The sequence below is a fragment of the Dendrobates tinctorius genome, unplaced genomic scaffold (assembly GCF_039654945.1).
Source record: "Dendrobates tinctorius isolate UK_male_01 unplaced genomic scaffold, ASM3965494v1 ptg000231l, whole genome shotgun sequence".
Lineage (NCBI taxonomy): Eukaryota > Metazoa > Chordata > Amphibia > Anura > Dendrobatidae > Dendrobates > Dendrobates tinctorius.
The window spans coordinates 19,812,413-19,828,303 of record NW_027361898.1 but is presented as its reverse complement, the minus strand read 5'-3'; the positions used below and the strand labels follow the sequence as shown (position 1 = coordinate 19,828,303).

Here is a 15,891-nt window from a genome sequence, read left to right as displayed (position 1 = left end):
TTTTCCCCTTACAGAACTTGACCCATGATAGTCCAATAGCTTAAAATAGCTTACACTACATAACACTCCTGAGCTGCACAGGTGGACCAATGTGGCAGCCGTGGACCTTTCAGCAGGTCCTCGGCTGCCATAAGAACCAACGGGAGCTGGAGCTTGCACCGTGTCATTTAAATGTTGCAGTTAGGTTGATGGCATTCTCTATATGGCTCACAGCAGCGATCAGGGCTCAGCTTAAGATCCATTGATCGAGCAACATTCATAACATTTTAGGCATAAAACATTCCAGCAAGCTTTGTAAACGATGTGGATTTCTACATTCACTAAGATTTGATTTTACTGTGATGGATCCATTTTCACATGGTGTCCTGTTTTCTACATAAACACATCACTAACAGCTATGGAGATGATCAGAGAGTAACCACTAGATAATCACTTACATGAGAGCTTCTACTGATTTTGGTTTGATAAAAATAGCAATGGGAAAGAGTTGTGCTTGTTGCAGTCGCTTGATAGCATTCCCAGATACATCAAGAATGCAGTGCTTTCCCTGTAAAAGAACATGAGATCAAACATCACACAGGATAAGAGTAGGTCACAAATTACTGAGCACCACTTTAATATGTACCCTTTCTGCCACTGCCCGTACAGACTGAATACTGGTCCCATACAGGTTGTCATTAAACTGTCCAGCCTCTATGAATTTGTTGTCCTGAATGTCTTTTTCCATCTGCTCCCGAGACGAAACAAAATGATAGTCTTGGCCATCAAGCTCCGTCTCCCTTCGAGGTCTTGTTGTGTCTGCAGTAAGTACCGTAATTGATAGGCATTAGTACCAGATGAGAGACAATAGGAATATGAGAACTATAAGGACACAAACTTACGTGGGACACAAGAGCCAAATTTGTGAGAAAATTCAGAAATCAGGTCATCATTAATTCTGTCCTTCAGGGGCCCCAAGATAATGACTGGTCTTGTGTAATGTACTGGGAACAAAATGGCAAAGCATTAGCACGTTTTCCAAACTAGAGAATAGAAGACCACCTGTCACCAGTGTATAGAAGCGTGTATTCTAACTGATGTAATGACCACTGCATAGAACAGGTTTTTTATTATGGAACTGAGCGACAGCTTGCCATCCGGCAGCAGAGGAGATCTGACCTCCATCGAGGCAACCAATAAGCTCCAGCCATACGATGGCCATTATCCCGAGACCTCTCTGAAGACTACTTTTAGCAGCAAAAACATCGGGAAGGTGAATACGAGTTATTTTTAATTATCGTGACCTCTAGTTAGGGTGAGTGTCTCCTTAGGGAAAGACTGAGTAGCCAAGGCATAATGATAACATTCGTGATTTCACAAGTATACTTTAAATGCGGTGCAGCTGGATTGTAATACCCTGCAGTGGCCACTAGATGTCCCCAATACAACTGCAGAATGACATCCATGGTCCATTTACTGTGGTCACCACTTGTATATTCTGCATACAATTATCTTTATTGGGTGGTAAGTCCATGTTTTGGAGGATATTTTTTACGTAAATGCATGTATTTGCGGCTAAAAATTATTTTTTTTTAATTGGGATTCTTATAAAAAAAAAAAAAAACATTCAGTTTGGCATTTACAGGTACTGGTCCCCTGAAATTTTAACTTGGCTGATTTTTCCACCACAGACCAATAGCAAACAGGAGCTCAGAAAAAAAAGGACAGAGTATGGCCACGTTCAGTATTTGTAGCCAATCAGAGGAAACGTAAAATTGTGCATTTCTCACCCACTCCTGGTTTTGGCTTACAAATATTGATGCAAAATACTAATCAAATATTGAACGTGGCCTAAATTACAAACTCCCTTTTGGACAATCAGAACTCGCTGACAGATTCTCAGTTAACTCATTTATAAGTCAGCAATAGACTGGGCATCACAGGGGCTATAGTAGGCAAAGAATAACATTTTTTTCTATGGAACCAAATTGCCAAAAAAATATTTTTTAAGTAAAAAAAAATAATTGTCCTCAAAAGATGGACAATCCTGTTAACCCCTTCAGTTATAACTAATTTCTCAGGTGACAAAGCCATAACGAGAAACTTGTTTTTTGCACGACGAGTTGTAATTTCAAATGAAGCCAATAACTTTATCAAATAATACACTAAAAAAAAGTGGGTGGGGAAAGCCAACTGGGGTAAATGGTGAAAAGGCAAGTGAACAAAACTTACTCTCTTGTCGAGTCACTGGCTCATATGATAGTATGGCATCTTCTTGTCCCTCTGTAGGGTAAGGAAATAGTGATCACTGATGAAAACGAGTAGGAAAAATAACAAAATACATATGAATCAATGGTGACTTACTGGAGCTGCTCTCACTGTCACTGGTGTTTGACGTCACAGCTTCTGTAAAAGTAATAGATTGCGATCATCAAGAAATCATGGACCAGTCCTTGTACAAGGAAAACACTGCACAGACATAGCATACAGGGATGGGTTGGGTGACAAGACCAAGGGAAACGCTGTTAGAACTGCAAGCTCTACAAAGCGGCTTCTGCATAGTCTACCCTAGGCCCGAGATCTGTGGCACTACCCTAGGTTCGAGATCAACGGCACTGCCTAGACTTCTGCATCATCTACCCCAAGACCTGAGATTAGCGGCACTGCCTAGACTTCTGCATCATCTACCCTAAGACCTGAGATTAGCGGCACTGCCTAGACTTCTGCATCGTCTAACCTAGGCCCGAGATCAGCGGCACTGCCTAGACTTCTGCATAGTCTAACCTAGGCCCGAGATCAGCAGTACTGCCTAGACTTTTGCATCATCTACCCTAGACCTGAGATCAGCGGCACTGCCTAGACTTTTGTATAGTCTACCCTAGGCCTGAAATCAGCGGCAGATGCTCCATATATTACACATATCAATTTACTTTCAATACTGATTTCAGAAGCTCAAACCATTTTTTAAAAAAATATGTTTACTGTATCTTTACGGTCTATAATTTGAAAAGTTTCAATAGCAGTTCCAAAAATTTCCAACATTTACAGCTACACATACAGTTAAAGAAGTTGTCCATTACTTGGACAACCCCTTCTCATACTCCTCACTTGGCCCGGATAAAATAAAAAAAGCCCATGGTCCTCTCCGTTGTTCTCGTGCTGCTGTTTGGGTGCCGAGGTCATGTGTCATAACAACTGGACAAGAGCCCTGGGAACATGTGTGCTGACACCGCTGGAACGGCATCGGTTCGGGAGTTTACGCTTTTATTATTTTATCGCAGCCTAGCGCCGGGTACGAGGAGGGTTTGTCCTAGTAGTGGACAAACCCTTTAAGTTTAGCTTGAAACAAGTACCTTAATTTTTGAATATAAACATTTTTCAGAAATAAATCTGTGAAACAACCGTTTAACCAGTAATAATCCGCAAAACATGAGAGTTGTCATGTGATTAATGTCCAGTATACTAAATCACTGGGGATTACAACAGATGTATCATGGTCTAAACTAAGTCATTCATCTATGCTGTAGCAGATCCTTCTATGTGTGATATGGGTAAGAAATAACACTCCACAAAGTAGCACATACCCCGTTCCCTAACAGGACATGCCCCAAGCAGACAGGCCTTCCCACTCACACAGAGACTTACTCAGACTCTTTGATCCATAATAATCGTCACTTAAGCCAGGGAAGTCCTGATATTACAGACAAGAAAGAGGAGAAAGACAGACAGTGAGAGACAGCCAGGTAGAGACAGTGTTAGGAACAGCAGCCCAAAAAGGGGGAAAAAAAAAAGAAAAGAAACATTCTAAGTAAGCCATATCCTCCTTATGTGACATAGAAAACTTGTCCTTAAAGTGAATCTGAGTGCAGCATGGTGTAGGGGCACAGAGCCTGATCCCTGCAATGTGTCACTTAGTGGGCTACTTGGTGAAGTTTGGATGAAATCCCGCTCTTCTCTGCTGTAGATGGAGCAAAACCATGAAAGCTGAGCTGTGTATAACACCCCGCCCACAGCCCTGATTGGCAGCTTGCCGTTTATGTACACAGGAAGCTGCCATTCAGTGGGGAGGGCGGAGTCATACAGATTAGCTGGACTGCTTGGCAAGGGACACATGGTACTGAAACTACAGCAAGTGGCTGAGAAAGCAATATCAATCAGGTTCTCTGCCCCTACATTATGTAGCTCTCAGATTAAATAGCAAATACCTGCTGACAGATTCCCTTAAAAGGTTTTAATTGCTATGAGAACAGCATAATGTAGGGGGCTAGACCAAGCTCATAACTGCTGTAGTTTTGCGATCACTTTTTCATCTGCCGGTCTTCTCAAAGAGACTGGTAAGTGACACACAGCTAGTATCAGGGTCTCCGTCCCTATTTTATGTTTCCCGCAGAATGAGAAGCAGAAATCTTGTGACAGGTACACTTTAAAGGAGGAAGTTGCAATTCACAGCATTAAAGAACCACTGAAGAATACAGCACTATGAAGGAGAGATGAAAGCACAGTCAGGCTCCTACACAAGACGATTATACGGTTTAAGCCTAAATCAGACGTCGTTGCATCATAACCCGAGTACAGACCGCAATGTGCAGACTTGGCGTGGGTCTCCTGACTGGAATACATGAAGCTGTCAAGTTTGGGTCAGGAAACCCACAGTTCTAGCCCATGCATCGCAGCCTGTACTCAGTGAAGGAAGGAGGTCTGAATGCAGCCTTATAACATCAAATTGGTTACAGAAGAAAGATCTTACTAAATTGTGTCATTATCTCACATTTCTCACAAACATAAGCTCCTCTACAGCCACATTTGATATCTCAACGCTCATCTGATCAGACTATATGGAAGTACACTGGAATGCACACATACAGTACTGAGAAAAGAAAGTACCCAGCCAAGGCGCCAAAATCAGAACTAATGATGAAAAAAAAACCTCTCTCTTGTGCAAAAATAGAAAAAAACAACTTGTTTTTTTTCCTGTTAGCAGAGTGCACCCTTCATTATCTGGCAGTCACAGCTTTAGACATAGTAGCTACTGAACCTCTGTACCTAGCCCTGCAGCTCAGGGGCATGTAACCAAGCTTAGTAGTGGGCCAAGCCACCACTGAAAGGACAGAGCCAAGACGGTAAGCCATGACAGGGACGGGGCACTTCAGGGGTCCCTGCAGTTACTCAGTACAGATGGGTTGGATCCTCACCGAGCTGACATTTATGGCTCATCCTAAGGAGAGGTTATCAAAGGCCTGGATAATTCCCTTCAATAGGGTTTTTCGAAAATATGCATTTCCACCAAACACAGAAAGGAATAAACATTTTATGATGCTGATCTTTGTGGTCCTCTATTCCCTTATGGATCTTCTATCACCCTTATGGCTTAGGTTCATCAATTGTGGTGTAACGCTGAGCCACGATGGAGACTGGGAAGACGTGTGTCTTTGGCGGCTTCTCCCCACCACAGCTACCAGTGACCGACAGGTCTCTCCCTAAAGATTGATGCAGGGAGACCTTTTAGGCACTGACAGTGGACGTGGAGAAGCTGCCGGGAAACAATGGCCACAGCATTTTAGAGTTAATCATAGGCGGCAGAAATCATACACCCACTGTGACACATGCTGCCCATGGATTGGACAACATGCATCAGCTGTCAGGAAACTGCAAGTGTCAGAATGGCAATACCGCAAAAATACAGCACTCCATAGCTCTTCTAAATACTGCATGGGGAAGCTATAGTTCACAGCCCGCTCTGCCAGCGAGCAGTGACATGCCCCTAACACCTATATCGCCACTACCACATCACTTGTTACAAATTATTTGCCTGCTGCAGCACAGCTTCAGTCTGTTGCATAGGAGCTCTGCAGCAGTAGCTGGCAATGCTCAGCAGCTCCATGTAGTGTTTACACACTGCTGGCACCAGAGCAGGAAACGGTTGGTGGGGAGTGGGGGGTCAGACACACCAATTTGCTATTGATGACCTATTCTGCAGAGAGGCTGTCAATGCTGTATGACCTGACAACCGCTTTAAATCCACACATACAATCTCCACTCAAAAATCAACAATATCATGTTCAGGGCAAACGTTACAATATATACAAGTCTTTGTGAACAAATGGAAGTACATTCCACCTGCTTAGGAAGTGGCCCCCCCTTACAACCTGGGCCCTTTGCGGCTGCATAGGTCGCTGGTATGTTTGCCCTCAAATGGAGGGAAGCAGTCTAGACGCAGGTCTAGTCATGCAAGCTCTACTGTTAAACTATACCTAAACTATTAGGACCTTTCACAAGGTCAAAAGTGGCCAGTCTCTGGTCTTATTGTATTGCTGCTACTCTAACGTACTCTGGTTTTCTTCCCCCCAATACAACAAGCAGTTCCAGACATATGACTTTAATTTGGAAAAAGGTCTATGGTCTTTACCAAGAAGGCAGTGCGCACAGGATTCTCAGGGAGCATGGCTTTGAGCAATGCCCAACTCCCCCTAAGTGAAGATCATAAAAATTAGCAAATAAAAAGGCTTATATCTTTGCAACCAAATGATTAAAAAAAAAAACAAAAAAAAAAAACAAAGACATGAAAACACCGATAATTTAGGGGAGGAGTGGGATTAAAATAAGAGCAAACACTGGAGAGTTTTTGATCTGACGACAAGTTCTCTGTCAGATAATGTGCTCAGTGACATGACTGTCTTACTTACGTGCACTGCCGGGCTCCTGAACAAGGCTTTTGTAAAATGGAAACTTGCGGGATAGTCGGAAACTCTTTTTGCGCTTGGATTTGATGGACTTTGTCAGATGGGATGATAATACAGACAATGGGTAGCAGGAATGAAAATGCCCAAAAAATGCAGTAAAGTAGACAGGAACAGAGGAGAGATGGGAGAAAAAAAAAAAATCAAGACAAAAAATAAATAAAAAAACAAACAAAAACATGGGTTTACAAATCATGCACAAAAAGCAAAATCATAATGGAAGTGTGTGATGAACTGGGAGGCAAGGGTTAACAACATTTTGGCCATGAACAACAGAAAACAGACTTGAGCTCATCTCTTAAAGACAAGTACAAAGTCACTTTTTTTTTTATCAAAGGAAGGATTTCAAGTATACAGTTTTGTTTTAATAGGTAACTGCTACAGAACTCCTTTGGAGGGGGAAAAAAAAAAAAAAAAAAAAAAAATCACTGTAAACTATCCTCTGTCCACTTTTACAGGGACTGTCGGCACAGAATGACTTAAATCCAAAGTACAGCCACTTGGCACACTCTTGGTGTGGCCAAACATAAGTGCACCTTCCCACCTGTTTTCTCTCTATCTCCACCTATCTAACCCCACCACTGACAGCTCCGGCTTGATAGAGCCACAGAATGGCAGAGATTGAAAACAAGCAGCTAGGAAGGTGTATGTGAATGTTCGCCCCACCATGATGCACAGAGCGCCTGTACTTGGTGTGAACAGTCATTCTGTGCGCATAAATCCCTTTAAAGACAAGGGAAAAATGTAGTTTAGTAAGAGGAAAGCAGGGCTGCTCATCACACATTTTACGTAGTATAACCATGGACATTCATGCTTGCAGTACACACAAAATTATAATGTTTTTAATTCAAGACAATTTTCATAGTTGAGGTTTGTGACAGCGGACATATTCTTTAATGCTAAGATACAGGGAGAGACTCACTCGGTTTGTTTCCATAGCAGAACGCCCATGAAACTTGACTGTTTTCAGCCGTGCCCTCTCTTTTTTCTCAACCCTGCAAAAAAAGACAAGAAAAAAATGTGCATACAATTTATTTCCCTGCATCCTATCTGGTTAAATGCGTGTTCATATCACGCATGGGTTCTACATTTAGCATTCAATTTAGGAAAACACGCAGAGTAAATGAGGTCAAACGTGCGCCATATTTGGCATTCAACAGGAGAAAGAAAAAGAAATAAAACATTAAATAGATGCCATTATAAAGTACAGCTGTTCTTTAGTATATAAGCCAGTAAAAGCTAGTGACCAATTCATTACAGATTGATGACCAGCAGCGGCATCCATTACCCATAGATTATTGGCATCTACTTAAAAGACACTTCATGATCAAATTCCCAGTGTATCCAATAAATGAATTCCTTATCCATCTCTGGTCACAGAGGCCACTGTTAGACACCACAGCCTACATTTACCATACAAGTCATGAGTTTTTCCTAGCATCTACAAGCCCAATTCCAAAACAGTTGGGACGCTGTGTAAAGAAAAGAATACAATGATTTGGAAATCTCTTACAGCCATATTTTATTCACAGTAAAACATAGAACACAGATCAGAAGGATTTTTTTCAAATGAAATTGGGAAAAAGGCCTAATTTAACAAAAGGATGGAAAAGTAATGAAAAACAGCTGGAGGGTCGATTTTTAACTTAAAGGGGATTTATCACAAAATTCATTTTAAATCAATAGATCACTGAATAAAAATAATTTCCACAATTGTATATGTTAAAAAAATAAAATGTTCCTGTGCTGATAAGCTTTTAAATGTGCCCCTACTGTGTCTGACCGTACAGCCAGGTATTATACCACATCTCCTGGGCGGGGGAGCAAGCAAGAGAGTATACACAAGACAGCAGGGGATCAAAGATGACTCTTTTTGAGAGGTAAAACATTTCACTGCCTGTTTTTAAGCAATGTTTTATCTCACAGAAAGAATCAGCAGTTATCCCATGCTGTCCTGTCTGTATAGTCTCTTTTTTCCTTCCTCCCCTGCCCAGGAGCTGTGGTATGATCAGACCATGTTCCTGCAAGGTCAGACACAGCCATTACACAGTACACAGCAGGGGCACATTATTTTTCCAACACATCCAATTGTGGAAGTTATTTTTATTCCAACATCTATTGATTAAGGCCACATGTACAGAGAGTATTTTGTGAGTTTTTATACTCTTCCAAAGAGCCTTGTCAAGTGACTTAGGATAAAAACCAAAACCTCAATTTTCAGACACTGTTTTGGCATACTGCCCCTTGTCACCCACCTTGGATCCCGGTCAGATGCATCTCACCCAGCCAAACCAGATCTCACACTTTGCACGGGCGAGTGGCAATACCCTGAAACACAGTGTCTGCAAATTGACATTTTGGCTTTTATCCTAAGTCATGTGACAAGGCCCATTAGAGGGTCGATATTGACTTTTAGGCTTGCTACTTCCTATTGGTGACACTAGAGCTCTAGTCCTCTTCCTCTCTGAAGAGACAATTTGCATATATTACCCAGAAGAGCATTGTGGCTCAACAGTCTTCTCACCTTGGCATATCAGGCTTCACATGTCACTCTCCACAACGTTTCCCCTTGGATCCTTATTATACTCTTACAAATACAGAGGTAAAAAACTCACTAAATACTGAACATGTGCATGTGGCCTAAAGTGTACTTTGTCCGTGGCACAACCCCTTTAGGCTGCATTTTCACTTCAAGATAATTGTGAGTCATCATTTTTAAATAATCTCTTTTCAATATAATTTCTCTGATCAGCCGATGAATGAGCAAAACACTCATTCGTTGCACTGCCCAGAACTAGAGATGAGCGAATTTGTTCGGGCTCCCTCTTATTCGGCAAGCTATAGCGCTTACCAAATAAGCTGCAGAGGGAAACCGGATACATGGAGAGCGCAAGCTGATCGGCACCGCAGCTGCATGACTGTGCCTGTGTGTTGGGCTCTCCATGCATGTGTTGTGACTGTGACACAGCTGCGACACATGCAGCTGCGGTGCCGATCAGCAGGTGCGCTTCATGTATCCGGTTTCCCTCTGCAGCTTATTCGGTAACCGCTATAACTTGCCGAATAAGAAGGGACCCAAACAAATTTGCTCAATTCTACCCAGAATAATGGCAGCCTATGCACTGAGCGATCTATGTTGCCTTAATGCAATGGAGTGCAATCATTTCGCTATGTAAGCTGTTTTTTGGTATGCACTTGTTCAGACTAGTTCTTGATGTGCCATCATATATACACACACACAGCTCTGGCAAAAATTAAGAGACCACTGGAAAATGTTCAGTTGTCTGATTTTTCTCTTTATAGGTATATTTGAGTAAAATGTAAATTGCGCTTTTATTCTATAAACTAATGACATGTCTCCGAATTTCCAAGCACTGAATTTTGTATTTATTTTCAGAAAATGAAAAATGGACAAAATAACAAATGCAGTGCTTGCAGACCTCAAATAATGCTAAGAAAACAAGTTCATAGTCATTTAGAAACAACAATACTAATGTTTTAACTCAGGAAGAGCTCAGAAATCAATATTTTGTGGAATAACCATGATTTTTAATCACAGCTTTCATGTGTCTTGGCATGCTTTCAACTAGTCTTTCACACTGCTTTTAGGTGACCTTATGCCACTCTTGGTATAAAAATGTAAGCAGTTCTTTGTTTGATGGCTTGTGACTATCTGTCTTCCTCTTGATTACGTTCCAGAGGTTTTCAATGGGGTTCAGGTCTGGAGATTGGGTTGGCCATGACAGGGATTTGATGTGGTGGTCTTTCATCCACACATTGATTGACCTAGCTGTGTGGAATGGCGCATTGTCCTGCTGGAAAAAACAGTCCTCAGAGTTGGGGAACATTGCCTGAGCAGAAGGAATCAACTGTTTTTCCAGGATAACCTTGTATGCAGCTTGATTCTCCTTTGCTTCTCGTTGATGAAAGGCTTTTTTCTAGCTTTACATGACTTGAGCCCTGCCTCTAGGAGCCTGTTATGAACTGTTCTTGTCGTGCACTTCACCCTTGCTGCCATTTGCCATTCCTTTTGTAGGTCACTTGATGTCATCCTGCAGTTGCTGAGTGACATTCGAATAAGATGACGGTCATCCTGGTCAGTGGAGAGTTGTTTTCGCCCTCTGTCGGTCTGTAGCTTTGTTGTCCCCAATGTCTGCTGTTTGACCTTGTTGTAAGGAACTGCTATCTTAGAAATTTTAAGGATGGAGGCAACATGATGCTCACTGTATTCCTCTGCTAGTAAAGCCAGAATTGAGCCCTTCTTTTCCTCACTCAAGACTTTTCTTTTCAACTCCTTTGGCATGGTGAAAAGTTATTTTTTCATTCCTATTACTTTTGGGATATTACTAGCTCTTGTTTTGCCATCCAGCTTGTACTATTACAAGAGGATTGTGAACGTCACAGCAGGGTTTTTTTTTATACTTTCCTAGGTTAAATAAGATTTGGTTCAGGTGATCGCCTAATCAGAAGCACATTAAGTAGAATGAGGTGTACTCTGGTTGGAATTCAACTGACATTGGAATGGAATGGCCGTCAGACATGTAGAGAATCTGATTTTTATAAAACTCTGCAGTGGTCTCTTAATTTTTGCCAGAGATATGTGTGTCTGTATATATATTATGTGTATATAACATATCTATCTATATTTATACGAGTTTGGCTGCAGGTCTCACAAAGTGTGACAATCTGTATTAGCAGTCCATTATCAGACAGAAATCCACAAATTTGACATATGTATATTAAACAGTCTGAAAATATGCACCAAGCACAAAAAAATAAAAATATCTATACAGGAGGTAACATTTAGAATTTTAAACAATTACAAAAATCCTCACCTCTTTTTGCTAGGAATCACCCCTATTTGCTCACTTTCCCCATGTGGCGTGACCAGTCTAGCCTGCCACCATTCATCATCAGAGGCATTGGTAACATGTAAAATATCTCCATAAGAGAAACTCAGCCCCTGGCTTGGTAAGCAGCTGTCCCGAGATCGATCATAGTCAAAGAGAGCCCTGTAAAGAGAGAAGTTCAAATCATATTTGGTATGTAAATTATCAGGAGGGATTACAAATTGGACAGCAATGCCAGTACTGACAATGGGTAATGTGTGTCTATACGCTGCAAGCTGGGGTCAGGAAACTTGCCACCAGACAGGGCATTGCAGACTGTATATACAGTGAAATACATCTGTGTGAACCTGGCCTTACATGGAAATGTATGCAGATTCAACAACAGAACTCAAGCAATTAACAATACTTGTCTTCATCTTTAAAGGGTATGCCCATCAGATAATGTTAGGTCAGTAGGATATAGCACAACAGTACTATTGGTGGCAGCCAGAGAAAGAATCCTCTGCCGATGGCTGGTAGAAGATGTGGAGTAGGAACACCACTGTGCAAGGAATAAGGCAAGGGGTCTTAGTTCCTTGCAATACTGTGACCAGCAGGGGATAGACTTTCAGGTATGTTCACACTGCATCCTCTCTCGGCGTTTATAGAGCGCATTAGCTATAAAAATGCCAGAAAAAGCCCTCACAAAACACTCAAAAGAACCTGCTTATTAATTTCTATGGAAAAAAACAAAACTTGCTTCTTCTATGCTCAGTTTCTTGAGTGACTTTAAAAGCTTGCAACTTTCAAAAAACAACAAGTTGGAGGGAAGAAAGTGCCTGTGACTTCATGGAAGCGTCCCCTGATGGAAAATGCTACAATCCAGGCACCGTCCAATCAGAAGGCTGCGAACAACTCTCTGGAAAAAAAAACTCCAAAACTACTTCAGTAAATGAAACATTCTGCAAAGCAGGAAAATTTCTCAAAGCAGTTTACACTAGAAAATGTGTTATTGACCGCTGGAAAATAAACTCAGTGTGAACATACCCTGACTGTTCAGAACACTATGACATACCCAAGGCCAAAGTCAGACACAGCTGTAGTGAAAACTGGTCCAGTTGTGGCAGCAAAATGTGAATGTGACTGGCTCCATGTGCTTGTCTGCCTTGCTGGAGTTGACTTTCATCACGGATTATAGTGATCCATAAGGCAAGTATGCTGCCATTTTTTCCACATAGTGTAGACTAGGATGACCGCAAAAAATCGATGTCGGAATTTTGTCCGTCTGGACCCCACAAAACGATTCCCCTTTCCAGATATTGAGATAGCCAAAATTTGAGCTCGATCAAACGACGTTAACCCGTGTCGCTCGTCGCTCAAAGTTTGAAAAAATCCAAATTGAGGTATTTTAAGATTTAGGTATTTTGCATAGTCTGTTAGACTATAAAGAATGTGACAACAACATTGCAGAAATAGCCCTGACCAAATTTTCGAACCATTTGTGGTATTTGAATGCAGAGTTGGTGGGATTATCGTTTTTTGATCCCACCATTACAGACAATGAAAAGTTGTTAATGGCTAATAAATTGCTCAGTAGCACAGATGAACCATCAGAGCACGCTAGGGTTGTAAATCCAAAAGTTAGGAAAGAAAAATTAAAAGAGGTAGGAAGTAACCGACTTTAACGACCTTCTGACAAAAGATGAAGAACAAAAGCAATATGTCCTGCAAGTTGTAAGCAAATGCCGAGCATTATATTCTGACGTTTCAAAAACTACTTTAACAAAAGCTGTAGAATAGATTAGATAACTATGTAAAATTATCAACTCATGTAGGTTAGCGTGCTCTGATGGTTCATCTGTGCTACTGAGCAATTTATTAGCCATTAACAACTTTTCATTGTCTGTAATGGTGGGATCAAAAAACGATAATCCCACCAACTCTGCATTCAAATACCACAAATGGCTCGAAAATTTGGTCAGGGCTATTTCTGCAATGTTGTTGTCACATTCTTTATAGTCTAACAGACTATGCAAAATACCTAAATCTTAAAATACCTCAATTTGGATTTTTTCAAACTTTGAGCGACGAGCAGCACGGGTTAACGTCGTTTGATCGAGCTCAAATTTTGGCTCTCTCAATATCTGGAAAGGGGAATCGTTTTGTGGGGTCCAGACGAACAAGATTCTGACATTTTTTCCCCCCCATATGAGATCCGGTCACCCTAGTGTAGACCATCGGTTAACGTGGGAGGGGGGAATTTCAGTCATAAGCACTAAAATATTGGCACTAAAATATGTGGTAGGTCTATGTGCGCTCAGTGTGTGGTCCATTACGCATTCGGAAAGCACACATACTAATTATACACTTGTCTAAATGAGCCCTTTACAAAACAGTACGGCAGAACATGATTAGTTGGGAATACACAGAAGCCTAAAGCAGCTCCAGTAGTATCCTGTTCCCACAGCGTACGACTTAGGCTTCATTATCACATCATTCACGCAAGCAAAAAAAAAAAAAAAATGGTACCATGTCAGTTTTGGATCCATGTCTCAGGGTTTTTCGAGTATAAATGATAAAGCCTCTCCTATTAATTGCAATGTTAAAGGCAGACAGCACACCGATGTCAACCTTAAGGCTGGAGCAGACTGGCTGCTGCAGTTACAGGCAGATGCTGACTATGTAACACAGCCAACATCTGCCTGACATTATGCAGACTTGGCTTCTGAAGCCGGCTTCAAACATTCCTTATAGACCTATGATGAAATGGTACGTTATTGACCGTTAATGGATAAAAAACAAAACAGGACAACCTCTTTTAAATTAACTATTTTGTATCCAACTCTTTGTTGCATACATGTCATATACTGGGAGTTGGAACATAAGAAAATATATATTTTTTTTTTTCATCCTCCAGAAGAGAAAATTATACCATCGGGAAAAAGAAAAGTTTCCACAGCTGTATCTATGGAATTTTTATGGCTTTCAATAAGCAGTGGGGACACAATTACTCCTTCTAGATCCATCATAATCAAATAGGTGACAGCGTCGAGACATGAAATATATTAAGCACGTACCTAACATAAAGCGATCTTTTCTCACTGGTACGAAGGGACCCGGATCCAGAGCTCATACTGCTGTTCATCATTTGTTCTCGCAAATCATGGATCTTGGACTCAAATCGACTATACTCTATACAAAAAAAAATAAAGGACGTTTTAAAATTTTCACAATTTGTTAAAAAAAAAAAAAAAAGGTAGTATAGCAACACTAGAAATCTAATAGGACAAGATCTGTCTGCAGTAAACCCAAGAGAAGGGACATGACACAGGAGAGCGCTGCGCAGAGCACTGGGCCCCTCAGTGTTTACAGCACTGTCAGTCCGGTCACAGTGTTTCGTTTTGGTGAACAGACACCCCTGTGCATGTAGTAGTTTTATTACAGTCTGATGAACCTAACAAAGCCGTGACGTCTCACGTCTACATATAACACAAAACTAGCAGTGAAAATACATAACTTGTGCAATGTCACCGTTATAGAAGTATTCCTACAATGGACACTTACGCCACATCCAGCGATAACTGAGAAATCACATGGGTAAAATCCACATTACTCAGTTTTAATAGACTTTTTCCATTATAATTACTCAGGCTGGCCATAACACCATCTGTTTATTTCACAGAAGCTTGCAACCAAGGAAAGGCTGGGGTCCTGTCCCACAGTATATACAGAATATGTGAGTATATAATGAGCTCACCAACCTTCATTATGAGGTTGCACAGAGTATGACAAGGTTCTGACAATCTCTTCCGAGGAGTTTACTTTAATGCCCATATTGTTCCCGCCATCTTGTGAATGAATGATGTCTATAGTGGCACAACCTTTATTACATAAGCACACTTCACCAAAGTTCCCGCTACAGTGTATATTAGTAGGAAGGGAGTATGGGAGACCCACTCCGGACAGCACTACAAATATCCTTCACAAACGAAATGGATTTTGCCATATACCCATCTTTACCCTTCCTAAACATGGTGGCATATGAGCTGCAAATTCCATAAATCTCTCCTGTGACATCCACTGAATCATGGACCTGGACCTATGACATTTATGACCCTGCCATGCCTGTTCAGCAACACAATTTCCACACGAGTATTACCTGGGGGTCCTTATATTGGGGGCAAGATGACTACAGGCTAAGTGATCGCAGCAAACAGTCGTTGCTCTGATATATAAAAGGTAACTTCATACGATCTCATTGAAGAAAGCGGCCACTGAGACGTTACCAATGTGATATAGTTATGGGTGTAGCATTACTGAATCACAAGAGAGGACAGCAGGGGGCA

At 41.3% G+C, this 15,891-nt stretch overlaps 1 protein-coding gene across 7 annotated transcripts in view; it reads right to left on the bottom strand.

Annotated features, from left to right (window-relative positions):
* DLG3 (discs large MAGUK scaffold protein 3) overlaps positions 1-15,891 on the bottom strand; it is a 332,677-nt gene that overhangs the window by 3,918 nt on the left and 312,868 nt on the right. For 5 of the 7 annotated variants that reach the window (XM_073556134.1, XM_073556136.1, XM_073556138.1 and 2 more), the window contains 9 exons: positions 14,623-14,737; positions 11,552-11,728; positions 7,639-7,711; positions 6,663-6,750; positions 2,344-2,385; positions 2,212-2,262; positions 882-983; positions 626-798; positions 438-547 (listed from right to left, as the gene is read on the bottom strand). In XM_073556134.1, the coding sequence (XP_073412235.1) occupies positions 438-547; positions 626-798; positions 882-983; positions 2,212-2,262; positions 2,344-2,385; positions 6,663-6,750; positions 7,639-7,711; positions 11,552-11,728; positions 14,623-14,737 (931 nt within the window). Of the gene's footprint in view, positions 1-437; positions 548-625; positions 799-881; positions 984-2,211; positions 2,263-2,343; positions 2,386-3,624; positions 3,671-6,662; positions 6,751-7,638; positions 7,712-11,551; positions 11,729-14,622; positions 14,738-15,891 lie in introns of all 7 variants that reach the window. The other 2 variants (XM_073556135.1, XM_073556137.1) reach the window with 1 other exon arrangement.